We start from the raw sequence: 17249 nt of genomic DNA, 5'->3' as shown, positions 1-17249 counted from the left end.
CTGGAAAGAATATCTGGGCATTGAGAGAGTAGGAAACTGTGACAGAACGGGCAATTGTTGCAGTATCTACAATTGTATGACAAAATGTTAGATGGAGAGGGTAACAAGGTTTTGCAGGGTATTGCATTTTCACAATACCTCGAAGCAGGCGTGTTTGATATGGTATTGTGTTAGGTGCCAAGATTACCTGGTAAATAGTGAGAATGAGAAAAAATAAAGATAACCTATCATAGAAACATAGAAAACCTACAGCACAATACAGGCCCTTTGGCCCACAAAGTTGTGCCAAACATGTCCCTCCCTACCTTAGAAATTACTAGGCTTACCCACAGCCCCCTATTTTCCTAAGTTCCATGTACCTATCCAAAAGTCTCTTAAAAGACCCTATTATATCCGCCTCCACCACCGTTGCCGGCAGCCCATTCCACGCACTCACCACTCTGCGTAAAAAACCTACCCCTGACATCTCCTCTGTACCTACTCCCCAGCACCTTAAACCTGTGTCCTCTTGTGGCAACCATTTCAGCCCTCGGAAAAGCTTCTGCCTATCCACACCATCAATGCCTCTCATCATCTTATACACCTCTGTCAGGTCACCTCTCATCCTTCGTCGCTCCAAGGAGAAAAGACCGAGTTCACTCAACCTGTTTTCATAAGGCATGCTCCCCAATCCAGGCAACATCCTTGTGAATCTCCTCTGCACCCTTTCTATGGTTTCCATATCCTTCCTGTAGTGAGGCGACCAAAACTAAGATCATGGGTCTGTGCAAAAGAGAAGACTATTCTGGAAGCGGGTCAGACATGGATGAGATCCTGTATTATAATCATTCCCATATTTTCTGGGATTGCCCTAAATTAAGTCTATATTGGGAAGGTATTCATAGAACATTAGTTAAGGTACTTAGGACCCAGATACCTCTGAACTTTGAGACGTTCTATTTGGGGCATGTATTGTTTCTTGAACAGAAGGAAGATATAAAGTTGCTGCAGGCCCTTTTAGCGGCAAGTAAGAAATCAATCACTAGAAAGTGGCTAAATCCAAAACCACCTACATTAGAAGATTGGCACGAAATTATCTTGGAAATATTTAAAATGGAAAAGTTGACTTACTCCCTGAGAATTCAAAAAGAAAAATTTTATCAAATCTGGAATAAATGCATTGAATATATAAACCCAATGCGAGCAGACTTTAGATGACTCTCCTAATGATTTATACTACTCTTCTCATCAACACAGTAATATTGCTAACGTAAGCACCCCTAACCTAAATGTTTACTGTTTTAGTTTTTTTTTGGAAAATAGAGAATTAATACAAGTAAAGGAAAAGATTTGGGTAAGGGATAAAAAATGATAAAATTAAGTAAATAAGTACATAGCGATTGGATAATTATGTTTGGGGGCAGGAGCAAGTATGAACAAGTTAGGATATAAACACCTACAATGGTTGTTACATAGGCTTACATACAACATTTTGGACCAGAAGAAATGTTCCAGAAGAGATGTATGGAAAGTATTACTAATCCACTATTATTACTATTTTTCTTAACAATTAATACCATTACTTAGCCTAATAGATTAGAATTTCCACTGTACATAATTATCTATTTAAGTGTCTAATTTCTTTTTATATCATCTCAATGTGTACTTAAGAATGTATAAATAATTATAGTTTTATACATATAAAAAAATGGAAAAGGTTATACATGTGAAAAAGTACATGATACTTGTGAATTCCTTATCCAAATAAAAATAAAATTTAAAAAAAAAGAAAAAAAGAGATCCTGTATTATAAAGTCCCCTTGGTTAAGGAGATATTGGAAACATGAGCAAGGAAAATAGCTTGATCAAAACAAATGCAGTCAAAATTGAGAAAGTGGGAAAACAAATCCTTATAGGATATAGGGTAATCAATATTTCATGCTTATTGCAATGCAACATGCTCCACTGATATTGCTGGTGAATCACGTAACTCACCAACCAAAAAGTTCTACAAAGCCATTGGATACTTCTGACAAACCATTCAGTTAATAGAAACAAATTAGAGCTCCTCAACTGAAAACTGAGCTCATTTCCTGCTATTTAAATATCTTTTAAAGCATAGAAATCTAAATTTGGATTTCCCCTACTATTACTCGATGGAACTTTAAAGATCTACTGTTGTTTGTCTTTGCATTACTACCTCAAGTATGTGACTGAAGAGTAGACATCTTCAAAAGCTGCATTTGGGTAATGCATTAGCTAAACTCTTAATAGATTCAGCAATTTTTACAAAACTAATTTAGTCAGTACAGTTCTGAAATCACTTTGGATATGGAAATCAATTCATCATGTGTTATTAAATTTAAATTTCCCCAAGGTGTTATCCAAATTAAATCTCCCGCAACAGCAATATATGGGTCATTCCATTAATTCCACACAGAAGCACATGTCAAAAGCTTGAAAGAAGGCCGAGACCATTTTTGATATTGGTAAGAGTTGGCAGAGCAAGGTGAAAGGAAAAGATCATATCTGGAGAAGCTATTTATCTTGGACAACTGAATATAAGCTGACTCGTGAAAAAGACCAGAGACAAGGATTGTGGTCATGAATGACTCCTTCTTGAAGCGGCGAGGAAGAGTGAAGCGTCGAGTGAATGCGGTGGGGGTCAGCGATGGCTCCCAACACAGATGGTCAGCAGCCAGATCAGCAACATTAGGACCTGGGTCGTGGTCACTCTTTACAGAAGGACTGAGCTCATGCGGCTGCTCTCCTCGTATGCAGACAGAAATAAGTTCCTGATATTCTGAGATTTATGTGATTATTTTACTGTACTTTATATTGGTTTCCTTCAGTTTTTTTGGTGCTTTCTTTCTTGTGGTCGATTGGCAGGTGGGTGATGTGTTAATTTTTGTGTGTGGGGGGGATTGGGGGTTTGACGCTATTGTCACTGTTTTTTTGCTGTGGGGGGGGTGATTTTGGAGTCTGCAAGTTTTACTTCTTTTCTTTTTGTGCTGGGGGAATGGAGTTGATATCTTTTCTTTCATCAACATCCGTGGTCTTTCTGTTTATTAATATCTATCTGGAGTAGACAAATATCAGAGTCGTATTGTACCTGCATACGTTGACAATAAAATAAACTTTAGAACCTCTTTTTTTGAATGACTGACTGCATTTAAATTTTTATCTATTAATTTTTAAATTTTATTCCAATCAAATTTCATACATCTTTCTAATTATAACAATATAATTACTCAAATATTAAAAATGAATTATATTATAAGCAAACTACTTGTATTAAAAGAACAAATGCCACTTTTTTATTTTTATTTTTTACTGAGAGATAGAGCTTGGAGTAGGCTCCTCCAGTCTTTTGAGCCACACCACACAGCAATACCCCAGCCTAATCATGGGACAAATTACAATGACCAATTAACCTACCAACCGGTACGTCCTTGGACTGTGGGAGGAAACTGGAGAACCTGAAGGAAACCCACGCGGTCACAGGGAGAACAAACAAATTTCTTACAGGCAGCGGCAGGAATTGAACCTGGGTCAGCTGTACTGTAAAGCGTTGTGCCAACCACTACACTTCCTAGTGCCACCCTTCCTAGCTGTCAAAAATTAACCTAGTCACGTAACTTAACACATCCGTATCCCACAAAGAACAAACACATATTAAAAAGCTTATGCTGCTTTCAAATCTGAAATGAATAATTAAAGCACTCATTTTTAAGATGGTAACATATTCCAGAAGGGTCAAAGAAATAACTTTCCAAAATGTGGTGGTAAAATTGGAAACACTGAGAAAAATAAATTCAGAAAATGTCTATTTCAAGTACCTCAATTCCAAGCTGGAAATTGCTTTCAATTTTGCCTTCTGAACAATGGTTACTTTAAAGGTCAAAATAAATCAGTACCGATGAAGAAACAGCGATTTCATTCACATTTACCAGTTCAAGAAATACAGGAGGTTATCATCAAACATCATAATTTCAAATGTTTCTAACTCTCTGCATGTGTGATAGCACTGCAGTAAATGTGTAACATTGATTATGGGAAATGTGCTGGAGTTACATGAACTGCTCAGTATCATTTTCACTTTGTTTGTAGTGAGTAAACAATAAAATTTGTGAAAAAGGATCCACTGTTTTCCCAGCGTATATGACGAATAAACTCCTCGAGCTTCCAGCCAGGTACAGGTATCAATTATAACCGACGTTTCGATGACAAACTGCCATCTTCATCAGGGATGATGCATGGGAATGCCTAGTCTGGTGGTATTTATACCCCCGTAGTTCATCCTCCTGATAGACTAGCTCTCATTCAATCAAGTTTCTACTATACCTTATCAGGACTACATCAGTGGAGAAGATCAAGCAATCTGAAAACTACCACCAGATACCACAGAGGAGGTAACGGTAGAGGTCTGCATGGCCCTGAAAAGAGCTGTTTTGCTGATACTTAACATTACAAGATGAGAGCGACTGGCTCCCCCCCCCCCCCCGGCACTATGGCAAAACCAAGCCATTATGACTTTACCAGCGAACAAAGGAAATGCAATAGTCCTGATACCCTTGGAGGAATGCCACAGGACAGTCCAACAGATTCTGGACGATCCTGCCTACAGAGTTCTACAGCGGGATCCCACAGATTCGACTGAGGATGACCTCTGATTTATTGAAGAAATCCAGCCTTCAGTAGACATATGCAAGACACTTCTGCCTCAGGCACCAGTACCACCAAGTCTTTATGGGCTCTCTAAGATACACAAGGAGGCTTTCCCCCTTGAGGTCTATTGTCAGTGGGATAGATTCTCTGATCTTCTACCTCGCTAGGCATTAAACAACCATGCTGTCTCCCTTTGTTGGGGGCTGTGAACATCACATCATGGATTCAATGTACTTTGTTAAAATGATAACCAATATCCAGCTAAACCCGAAGTCAGTTTTGACATGGTATCCCTGTTCACGAAGAGTTCCCATGAAGGACAGCTTGGTCCTCCTGCGGTCAAGGTTTAAAAGGGTTCCACTGACCTTTTTGAACACACCCTTACATTGATGTGCTTCCTCTATCAGGAGAGCAACTATGAACAAACAGACAGGGTGGCCATGGGATCTCCCTTGTCACCAGCTATTACTAATTTCTACATGGAGAGCATTGAGGAGAGGACTCAAGAGTTCATTGCCCTTACACCCCAAATGCTTCTTCAAGTACGTCGATGACACCTTTGCAGTGTGGCCTCATGGACTCCAGGCACTCTAATAGTCCATGACCTTCTTAAGCAGAATACATCCAAATAGTCAATTTAAAATGGAGATGGAGAAGAACGGTTGCCTCCCTTTCCTGGATATTCTAACACAATGCAAACCGGAGAGTAGCCTCAGACATAGTGTCTATTAGAAACCAACTCACATGGACTTATACTTCAACATTAACAGCCATCTTCATGCTTCCCAATGTAGAGAGGTTCCTTCTAGTTTGATTAACCGTGAAAAATCTATTTCCGACCCAGAGAGTCTCCCTGAGGAAATAAGACGATTACGCACAACATTCCTTCGGAATGGCTACAAGGAGAAGGAAATCAATTGGGCCCTTAAAAGGGCTGACGGAAAAACCAGGAAACCTAACAATGAGGAGGAACCAACAGAAATTCTGCAGATGCTGGAAATTCAAGCAACACACATCAAAGTTGCTGGTGAACGCAGCAGGCCAGGCAGCATCTGTAGGAAGAGGTGCAGTCGACGTTTCAGGCCGAGATCCTTCGTCAGGACTAACTGAAGGAAGAGTGAGTAAGGGATTTGAAAGTTGGACGGGGAGGGGGAGATCCAAAATGATAGGAGAAGACAGGAGGGGAAGGGATGGAGCCAAGAGCTGGACAGGTGATAGGCAAAAGGGGATACGAGAGGATCATGGGACAGGAGGTCTGGGAAGAAAGACGGGGGGGGGACCCAGAGGATGGGCAAGAGGTATATTCAGAGGGACAGAGGGAGAAAAAGGAGAGTGAGAGGAAGAATATGTGCATAAAAATAAGTAACAGATGGGGTACGAGGGGGAGGTGGGGCCTTAGCGGAAGTTAGAGAAGTCGATGTTCATGCCATCAGGTTGGAGGCTACCCAGACGGAATATAAGGTGTTGTTCCTCCAACTTGAGTGTGGCTTCATCTTTACAGTAGAGGAGGCCGTGGATAGACATGTCAGAATGGGAATGGGGTGTGGAATTAAAATGTGTGGCCACTGGGAGATCCTGCTTTCTCTGGCGGACAGAGCGTAGATGTCCAGCAAAGCGGTCTCCGAGGAGGAACCCTTTTCTACTGCCTGTCTTCCCTATATTTCCACGGTTTCTTGAAGGTTCGCCAGGATTCTGAAGAAATACCGGATTAATACCATCCACAAACCTGTAAGGAAGCTCAAATCGCAGCTTCTGCAGGTCAAAGATGACCTGGGATTCAGGTTGGCTGGCATTTACAGGATTCCCTGTGAATGCGCAACAGCATATATGAGCCAGATGGGAAGCATGGTGGAAATGCATATTAAGGAGCACAGGAGGGGTATACATTTGTGTGTTACCCAGAGAAATCGGCAGTAGCAGAACTCTGCATTTGCAATGGCCATAGGATTTTCTTTGATGGCACAAAACTACTGTGCCACATCAATGGTTTTTGGGACTGCTTGGTAAAGGAAGCCACTGAAATAAAACTAGAGGAAAAGAATTTTAACAAAGACGAAGATCTCACTCTAAGTAAGAACCGGAATTCAATTGTAAACAAGGTGGGAGAGCGGAAACCTGATTAGATGAGGACTAACCACTCATGAAGGACAGACAATGGGGGTATAAATACCACTGGACTAGATATGCCCAGGCATCATCCTTGATGAAGATGGCAGAGTCTGTCATCGAAACATCGGTTATAATCGATACCTGTACCCGACTGGAAGCCTGAGAAGAGTTTCTTCGGAATAAAAATCATACTAATTTTCCTGGTATTCTTGTAAGACGTTCCAACATCGGACAATAGATTATTACCTGGTTCCAGGTAACTAAACTGTGCTAATGAACACATTTCCAGATGCTCCAAATCAAAGTTATCCGTTTCTCGTCCTGCTAGATGGAATGATAATTGCCTATTGACCACGCAAACACACCCAAGCTGGACGAGAGCACGAAAGAGAAGAGGAACCTAGGATTAAAGAGGAGAAAAGCCATCTTAATATTGCAATATATCTTTTCAAAAAACAAAGTGTCTTGATATCAACGGAATTACCGTATAACAATCAACAAGAAATCAAATACTTGAAAAACTAAAGACTATGGGAAATGGAATCTAAATAAATGGGGAGCAGTACAGATAAATCTATATGTTAGGTTGCTTCCTTTGGTGCAAAGTAGCACGATCATTGGAAAATATATTCACATATGCTGAGTTCTGCCCTAACGTAGCACTTAACCTATTTTCTCTTAGTGTTTTAAACAAAGAGGTCCAAAGTTAATTTTTTTAGCGAGTTAATATGACCAAGGTCAACTCAAGGAACTGTTGTGGTTAAAATGCTAAAGAAATCTCGATGGTAGAACCTACGAAGGATAATTCCTCTGAATTTGTAAATATTGTATTAGATGTGCCTAAGATTTTTGCACAGTACCATAACTTCAATTACTTTTAAGTTATAATGCACATTATGAATTGAGACTGGTTCTTGTTTGGATTAACCCATTATATTCGCATATGTGTGGGAGAGTGGAGGTACGTCTCTACCAAAGGAGATGTAGGGTGCTCCTTCCCTCCACTCGCCTGAAGGTCACCCTTTGGCAAGATGTAGCACCCGCTCAGCCCCCTGATCAGGATCATGTGAAGCCATGGGAGCAGGTGGTAGATGTCGTATGAGCAGCTGGTATATAACACGTCCCTGTTATTCAACCACTGACACCAGGCAAACAATTTCTGAAGAGTATTGATAATGGCTGGGGTCACCTGTCTCTGGACACTGCCCAGAAGATGACACTGGCAAACCACTTCTGTAGAAAAATTTACCAAGAACAATCACAGTCATGACACCAAGATCACCTACATCATATAACACGGCACATAGTGATGATAGACAGATAGATATTTTATCGATCCCAAAGGAAATTACAGTGTCACAGTAGCATTACAAGTGCACAGATATACAAATATTACAAGAGAAGAAAGAAAGAATTAAAAAATAGTTACCTCATTGCGGTCATGGGGTGGGGGGGGGGGATGTCATCACTTCCCCAGCTATCGGTTGACTCACTTTAGAGCCTAATGACCAAGGGTAAGAATGAGCTCATATAGCGTTCTTTGGAGCAGCACAAGGTGGCATGCAGAGAGTGAGAAGCATTGTCCAGAATTGCCAGGAATTTCTGTAGGGTCCTTTGTTCTACCACAGCCTCCAGTGTGTCCAGTTTCACTCCTATAACAGAGCCAATCTTTCTAATCAGTGTATTTAGCCTGTTGGCATCACCCGTGTTGATGCCATCACACCAGCACACCACCGTACAGAAGATTATACAAGCAACAACAGAAGAGGCCTGCATACTCCAAAGGACCTCAGTCTCCTCAGGAAGTAGAGTGACTCTGGCCCTTCTTGTACAAAGCCTCTGTGTTGGTGCTCCAGTCAAGTCTGTCATCCAGGTATATCCCCAGGTACTTGTAGATCCTCTCCACCAACAGCAACAGGGAGCAGTGTAGGCTTAGTCTTCCTTGTCCAGCACCATCCCCTTTGCCTTATTGATGTTGAGCTGCAGCTGATTCAAAGTCCTCCACCAGGGCCCTGCATTCATCCTCCCGACCTCCCTTTATACACCCAACTATTGCTGAGTCATCAAAGAATTTCTGCAGATGACAAGACTCAGCGTTGTATCTAAAGTCCAAGGTATTCAGGGTAAACAAGAAGGTTGATGATGATGACGATATTCACGCAAGTCCAGAATACTCCCTAACAACAAGCACAAAAGGTGTCGAGCTCATCAGGGAGCGAACCTCATTGCCATTTACAATACTATGCAAAAGTCTAAGACACATGCGCTATATATATGTGCCTAAGACTTTTGCACAGTACTGTAAACTAAATAATTCACTGCTATGGCTTCTATTGCATCATATCCTTCAAGACATGTATAAAAGTGAATGTCCCTTTACAGCTTGGATAAAAAGGCTAAATATTTGAATAGAATGGATTTTAACTGAAATAGCCAGTGTGATTGAAATGAAAGACAAAACAAGTGAGATACCAACACACAAGTTATGAACACGAGGCAGTCATTCAGCACCCTAAGCATGCCCCATAACATACTAAGGTAATAGCTCATTGCCTATCTGACTGTAACTTCAACTCTGCATAATCCATTAATATCTAATAGCTAATCCTTTTGTTCTATCAGTAGCTATCCAACCTTGCCTTAAAGTGTTCACAGACTCTGTCCCCATCCGGAGCATGGACTCCAAAGATTCATTGGTACATTCACCTCATCCACATTAAAGACTACTCTTTTTCTCCCCCAAGCTGTCACAAACACAGCTTCCCCAATTCCCAAGTTCTGCATTCTCCCAAAAGGAAAAACTCACTCAGTATTTAGCATGGCAAGACTCCTTAGGATCTTGCCAGTTTCAATCTAGATTCTTCTCATTGTTCAAAAATTCAACAAATACAACCAACGTCTCACATTTTCCTCACAGGCTAACATGCCCAATTCTGGTATTTGTCTAGGAAAATGTCTGGCATTTTGACACTGCAGTTAGCATCGCTATCTCTCAATTCCAGGGAGCTGGGTTTAATTCTCACTCCAAATGACAACTGTATGGAGCTCAGACACTCTCTCTGGCTGTGCAGGTTTCTTCCCACACCCAAAAGATGTGGTAGTAAATTAAGCAGCTATTATGAACAACCCCTTGGTGGAGATAAATGGGAAAAATATTTGAAAAGAGTTGAAGGGATGTTGAAGAATAAGTTACAGGTGCAAAAGGAAATAAGGAAGGACTATGCTGGGATCAAGAATCAACCAACAGAACAAATGGTTTCCTTCTGTGTTGAAATGAATAAACAAAACCCTCTTTAAACTATTTCAAAGCACATACGTCTTCCATCAACCAAGGAGACCAATACGCTACATAATGCCCCAAACATGAACTTACCAGTGCTTTAGGTAACTGGGGTGTATGGGGTGTCAGACAGGGGTAGCACCTCTGGTGAGGGAACATGTCCCGTCCTTTTCAAGACGGTTAGTCCACCTTTCGTCCCCACCTGGCACTCAGCTCTCACCTGTGGCTCCCATAGCTGTTTACACGCGACAGCGGCCACACCCCGGGCAACAGTTTCGACAACCAGGTGAGGGTAGCCGACGGGTCTCAATCCCTCAGTGAGATAGGGAGTTGTCTATCCCAGCATGTGAAGACTGACTCCGGCAGATTGAAAGGACGAGACCAATGGAAGGTCCAACGGTCAAGAAGGCGGTCTCTGCAAGCGTCGTGGAATGTGTAGAACAGGACAAGACACAGAAGACGTCCTGGTCATCCACTGTGCCTAGTCCCATCTCCAGCCGTCTAGACTCTCTTGCCACTGGATCCAGAAGGGAATTGGGAAGAGAGAGTGAGGCTGACGCTGTGCAACTCTCCCTCACTTAAATCCAAATCACATGCTAGTCTCGACACCATCATAATGGTGTCGAGGTCCTCATCGACGTCGACGATGGACGAACACAAGTAACTGAAATATTATCTCAAGCAACATACATCAAAGTTGCTGGTGAACGCAGCAGGCCAAGCAGCATCTATAGGAAGAGGCGCAGTCGACGTTTCAGGCCGAGACCCTTCGTCAGGACTAACTGAAGGAAGAGTGAGTAAGGGATTTGAAAGCTGGAGGGGGAGGGGGAGATGCAAAATGATAGGAGAAGACAGGAGGGGGAGGGATAGAGCCGAGAGCTGGACAGGTGATAGGCAAAAGGGGATACGAGAGGATCATGGGACAGGAGGCCTAGGGAGAAAGACGGGGGGGGGTGACCCAGAGGATGGGCAAGAGGTATATTCAGAGGGACAGAGGGAGAAAAAGGAGAGTGAGAGAAAGAATGTATGCATAAAAAGGAGTAACAGCTGGGGTACGAGGGGGAGGTGGGGCCTAGCGGAAGTTAGAGAAGTCAATGTTCATGCCATCAGGTTGGAGGCTACCCAGACGGAATATAAGGTGTTGTTCCTCCAACCTGAGTGTGGCTTCATCTTTACAGTAGAGGAGGCCGTGGATAGACATGTCAGAATGGGAATGGGATGTGGAATTAAAATGTGTGGCCACTGGGAGATCCTGCTTTCTCTGGCGGACAGAGCGTAGATGTTCAGCAAAACGGTCTCCCAGTCTGCGTCGGGTCTCACCAATATATAAAAGGCCACATCGGGAGCACCGGACGCAGTATATCACCCCAGTCGACTCACAGGTGAAGTGATGCCTCACCTGGAAGGACTGTTTGGGGCCCTGAATGGTGGTAAGGGAGGAAGTGTAAGGGCATGTGTAGCACTTGTTCCGCTTACACGGATAAGTGCCAGGAGGGAGATCAGTGGGGAGGGATGGGGGGGACGAATGGACAAGGGAGTTGTGTAGGGAGCGATCCCTGCGGAATGCAGAGAGAGGGGGGAGGGAAAGATGTGCTTAGTGGTGGGATCCCGTTGGAGGTGGCGGAAGTTACGGAGAATAATATGTTGGACCCGGAGGCTGGTGGGGTGGTAGGTGAGGACCAGGGGAACCCTATTCCTAGTGGGGTGGTGGGAGGATGGAGTGAGAGCAGATGTACGTGAAATGGAGGAGATGCGTTTAAGAGCAGAGTTGATAGTGGAGGAAGGGAAGCCCCTTTCTTTAAAAAATGAAGACATCTCCCTTGTCCTAGAATGAAAAGCCTCATCCTGAGAGCAGATGCGGCGGAGACGGAGGAATTGCGAGAAGGGGATGGCGTTTTTGCAAGAGACAGGGTGAGAAGAGGAATAGTCCAGATAGCTGTGAGAGTCAGTAGGCTTATAGTAGATATCAGTGGATAAGCTGTCTCCAGAGACAGAAAGATCTAGAAAGGGGAGGGAGGTGTCGGAAATAGACCAGGTAAACTTGAGGGCAGGGTGAAAGTTGGAGGCAAAGTTAATAAAGTCAACGAGTTCTGCATGCGTGCAGGAAGCAGCGCCAATGCAGTCGTCGATATAGCGAAGGAAAAGTGGGGGACAGATACCAGAATAGGCACGGAACATAGATTGTTCCACAAACCCAACAAAAAGGCAGGCATAGCTAGGACCCATACGGGTGCCCATAGCTACACCTTTAGTTTGGAGGAAATGGGAGGAGCAAAAGGAGAAATTATTAAGAGTAAGGACTAATTCTGCTAGACGGAGCAGAGTGGTGGTAGATGGGAACTGATTAGGTCTGGAATCCAAAAAGAAGCGTAGAGCTTTGAGACCTTCCTGATGGGGGATGGAAGTATATAAGGACTGGACACCCATGGTGAAAATAAAGCGGTGGGGGCCAGGGAACTTAAAATCATCGAAAAGTTTAAGAGCGTGAGAAGTGTCACGAACATAGGTCGGAAGGGATTGAACAAGGGGTGATAAAACAGTGTCGAGGTATGCAGAAACGAGTTCGGTGGGGCAGGAGCAAGCTGAGACAATAGGTCGGCCAGGACAGGCAGGTTTGTGGATCTTGGGTAGGAGGTAGAAACGGGAAGTGCGGGGTGTGGGAACTATAAGGTTGGTAGCAGTGGATGGGAGATCCCCTGAGCGGATAAAGTCGTTGATAGTGGGGGAGACAATGGCCTGGTGCTCCTTGGTGGGGTCACGATCGAGGGGTAAATAAGAGGAGGTATCCGCGAGCTGTCGTGTGCCTCGGCAAGGTAGAGGTCAGTACGCCAGACTACAACAGCACCCTCCTTATCAGCGGGTTTAATAATAAGGTTAGGATTAGTGCGGAGGGAGTGGAGAGCAGAGCGTTCCGAAGGAGTGAGGTTGGAATGGGGACAAGGTGCGGTGAAGTCGAGATGGTTGATGTCCCGTCGGCAGTTGGCAATAAAGAGATCCAGAGCAGGCAGAAGACCAGAGCGGGGTGTCCATGAAGAAGAGGAGGGTTGAAGACGGGAGAAGGGGTCATCGGTGGGGGTGGAAGAGTCCTTGCCGAAGAAGTAGGCTCGGAGACAGAGACGGCGGAAGAAAAGTTCCGCATCGTGGCGAACACGGAACTCGCTGAGGTGTGGGCGAAGGGGGACAAAGGTGAGGCCCTTACTGAGAACAGAGCGTTCTGCCTCCGACAGTTGAAGATCGGAGGGGATGGTAAAGACCCGGCACGGATGAGAGCTGGGATCAGAGGGGGGAGGGGGGAGGCTGGGGGTGTCAATGGAGAGGGGAGGGTTGGGGTGAGAGGAAGATGGAGCCTCTGAGGGCCCAGGAGCTGACGGTGGGATCTGAGGAAGACGGGGCTGCGGAGTGGTGGTGGGGGAAGGGGAGACGGGAGTCACAACAGCAGCACATAAAGACCCGGCCTGGAGTTCAAGGCTGGAGTCGCAGTTGGTGGTTGCGTAATCGCTGTGAAGGTGTCCATGGTCGTTGCTGGAGTCCGGGTTTTGAATATGCCCTGAGGTGTTGGAGCCGCCGAGATCAATGGCAGGCGCCGCAATTGAAAGTTCATGCCTGCTAGCGTCGGGGCCGGCAGGCTCTGGAGTCCAAAAAATTATTATCTTCCTACTTTTATACTTGATTTTCCCTCCCAGAATAAAACCCTGCCAAATACAACTAGTTATCAATCTCCAGGCAGAATACGCTTTACAACTACTCTCTGGCTCCTGTGGGCAAGCCAATTCTGAATCTACACAGCCAAGTTTCCAATGGATCCTATGCATCATGAATTTCTGGATGAGCTTACCATGGGAATCATGTCAAATAAGTTACTGGAATCCTTATCTGCCAATCACCACCGCTCTACCTTCACCAATTTGTTTTATCACCTCCACAAAAAAGACTCAAAGCGACCTATGATACATTTAAAAAAGCTTTGCCATCTTCGGTATGTGCAAAAATTTCCAGAGATATTATACACTGATCTCACATTTGTCAAAGTCCTTCTATCTGGTGAGCACAGAAGCAAAGTACTCATTAAGGCCCTCCCTTACCTCCTTTGATTCATGGCATATACTTCCCCCTTTATCACCAAGTGGTCAGAGACCCTCACTTTAGTTATCCTCCTCTTCTTAATTCCTATTCACAAGGCTTTCTCAATGTCTACTTCTAGTCCTCTAAGTCCCTTCTTAAGATCCCTCCTGACATCCTCATAACCCAAAAGCTCTGTCTGATTTTTGTTTCCTTCATCCTGACTAAATATTCCACCTCGTCAACAATGGAGCTGAGAGATGATGGCGCCTAACGGCACTCCTTTGCCTACATCTTCGGAAACAGCTCTATTTCTACCTTAAATATCGTTATTTTTCCCCTTCAGGGTTCTTTTGAAGACCCTGACCTGGAATTACATGCAGACTTCCATTCTTTGCGGGAATGGGACCCATTCTTGGGGTTCCACGACTGGCCGTTAGTCGACATGCTAAAGGTTTGGCCTGAGAATCTTGATTGTGTTCGGAAGCCTCAGATCTTGGGACTCTGGAGATGGGCGGATTGAGGGTCAGTGTCATGGCAGGAGACTCGTGTGTCATTGGGGAAGCCGGAAAATCTTTCGCCGTGGGCCCAAAGACCCGAGGTCATTGCGATCTTCGGACACAGAGCTCTAAAAAAGCGACGAAACAGACTTTCAACATCATAAACCAGCACGTTGCTGTTATGTCTCCCGCTCGCTGTGAAAATGGGGGACACCTCCCTCTCCTTTGCCAGGGAGAGAGAGAGAACCTTTGGTTTGTCGATTGTCGGATGAAATGCGAAGCTTTTGGGGTAACCTTGGTCTGTGTCTTTGCTATTGCTTAGCACACGCTTAGACTTGGTGATGGTACCAATGAGTGCTTTTTTTTGCCGGTGGGGGGAGGGGAGATCGTTGCTCGCTGCCGCTTACACTCGGAAGGGAGAAGTTGGGGGCGGGACTTTGGGGTTCTCCTGTTTAACTGTCATTCATTCTTTGGGGCACTTCTCTGCTTTCGTGGAAGCTTGCGAAGAAAAAGCATTTCAGGATGTACATTGTGTACATTTTTCTGACATTAAGTTTGACCTTTGAAGCTTCATCCTACCATCTTTTCCCTGGCTCACTGGGATAAACCTATCCAGAATTCCATCCAAGTGGGCTCTAAGCAACCTCCATACATCTGTTCTCAATTTGTACCTTGCTTCTGTTCTTTTGCAAGCTGCAAATAAATCAGCAAATACTTCTGCCTGTCATATAAATTTACTTAGGCTAATCTCTGTGCTTCGAGATGAAAGATATTTCAAGAATGCTCTACAGTTTGCACACGAAATTGTGCATACGAAAGTTAACTGTGGGAGCTCGGGCATGCCAACTCTCTCAGAAGGCAAGCAGATCTTGATTTATGAGATACAATTAGTCTTGGATGACCAAATCCAAATTAGACTAGTTTAGTTTTTCACTAATTTCAGTTGGATAGAATATCAAAGTGGAAAAAGCTATAATTCAGTATATCACTACAGTTGTATATTGATCAAGACTGCTCTAAGTGTTAGCATTGAAAATAAGCCCTTTTCCTTACAACTTTTAGTCCTGAAGCCCTCAGAGAAATCTGTCCTCATTTGTCCCTCTTGCACATCAGCAGCCTGAATCAGTCCATTCTTGGTGGTTGTGTCTTCAGCTCTAGACTCCTAAGTGTCTTTGCCTCTCTCTTTTAAGATAGTTTCTATAATCCTATACTTACGTCAAATCTTTTGGTCACCTGATTCAGTCCTGATGAAGGGTCTCAGCCTGAAACATCGAGTGTTTATTTATTTCCATAGATGGTGCCTGGCCTGCTGCGTTCCTCCAGCATTTTGTTTCTGGTACTATAACACAGCAGGATCATGACTGATTTACTCCAACTCCTCTTCTGTGCCAGATCCCCATGGCCCTCTATCCCATAACTTTTCATAAATTAATTTTACCTCCATTTTAAATAGTTTTAATAAGCTAGAACTCTTTATAGTAGAGAATTTCAGAAGTAAAAGGATTCCCTAAGGATGTTATCAAAAAGATGACTCATTCATTGAAGTTCTATTTTAAGAAAAAAAAACCCATGCCGCAACTGGTGAAGGACTCCCTAAGGATGTTATCAAAATAATATGACTCATTCAGTGAAGTTCCATTTGAAGGAAAAAAGCCTCATATTGCAACCATGAAGCCCAGCCTCCAATTTAAAAAAAAGCCTGCCTTTCATCATTTATTCACACCTGTGTTTCATAGACTCCTTCAATATCTGGAGCAGAGAGGTCTGCGTTGATCTCATTGATGTGCGCCTGGTACATGTCCTCTGGCACGGAATATTCATAAAGATTGTAAATAATGTTGGAACGGGGAAGGATTCGATTGACCTGTTAATAAAGAAGGAAGTGAATTTCAATAAACAGATAAAAAAGTGACAACATATGTAAATGGGAAATTTATAGACAAGTGGTTACTTTTAAGCAGTGGTCCCCAACCTCCGGGCCACGGACTGATACATCACCGCGAAGGATGCAGCAGTGCAGTGGTGGCTGGAACGCACCCAGCACATCTTTAAGAAAAAAGCCGAAATGAACAAGCTAATTAATTAGCTGCTGCCCGGCACATAAATGTCAGCCCAGATCAGAGGCGATTGCCGATTGTGTCACCTCTGATCTGGGCCGACATTTACGTGCCAGGCGGCACCTAATTAATTAGCTTGTTTATTTTGGCTTTTTTCTTAAAGATGTGCTGGGTGCGTTCCGGCCACCACTGCACGCTTCGCGGCAATGTATCGGTCCGCAGCCCGGAGACTGGGGACCGCTGCTTTTAAACTTTCCCACTAAACAGTGATATAGCTCATCATAAACAGACATGAATATATAAGTTTTAGTCATTCAGTTGATAATATATCTCCCAAGCAGCTGCATGATAGAGGACTCTGATCTACAGGACCGCATCCAGACACATACAGAGAAACAGACATCAAGTGCTGCTGGAAAATCATCAACTTGGTGAAAAATGCCCTTTGGTCACCCAAAATGTGTTAGTCTGCCAGCACACTGGGATGTCCCCAGACTCGGAATGCTGCTGACTGGCACATTCAGGCTGCAGGAGTATGTGCCACGGGGAGCACTAAAGCTTGGTGCAGGCACCACAAGAGCTCAGGAGGGGAGGACT

General features: G+C 44.0%; 1 protein-coding gene across 3 annotated transcripts in view; it reads right to left on the bottom strand.

The window, feature by feature from the left end:
• Positions 1-17249, bottom strand: part of pole (polymerase (DNA directed), epsilon) — a 135227-nt gene that overhangs the window by 38167 nt on the left and 79811 nt on the right. For all 3 annotated transcript variants that reach the window (XM_063034149.1, XM_063034150.1, XM_063034151.1), the window contains 2 exons: positions 16319-16459; positions 7003-7156 (listed from right to left, as the gene is read on the bottom strand). In XM_063034149.1, coding sequence (XP_062890219.1) covers positions 7003-7156; positions 16319-16459 — 295 coding nt within the window. The remainder of the gene's footprint in view (positions 1-7002; positions 7157-16318; positions 16460-17249) is intronic.

Source organism: Mobula hypostoma, chromosome 27, assembly GCF_963921235.1.
Source record: "Mobula hypostoma chromosome 27, sMobHyp1.1, whole genome shotgun sequence".
Classification (NCBI taxonomy): Eukaryota; Metazoa; Chordata; class Chondrichthyes; order Myliobatiformes; family Myliobatidae; genus Mobula; species Mobula hypostoma.
Note: the sequence above shows the minus strand (reverse complement) of the source record. Positions and strands in the feature narration are given on the sequence as shown.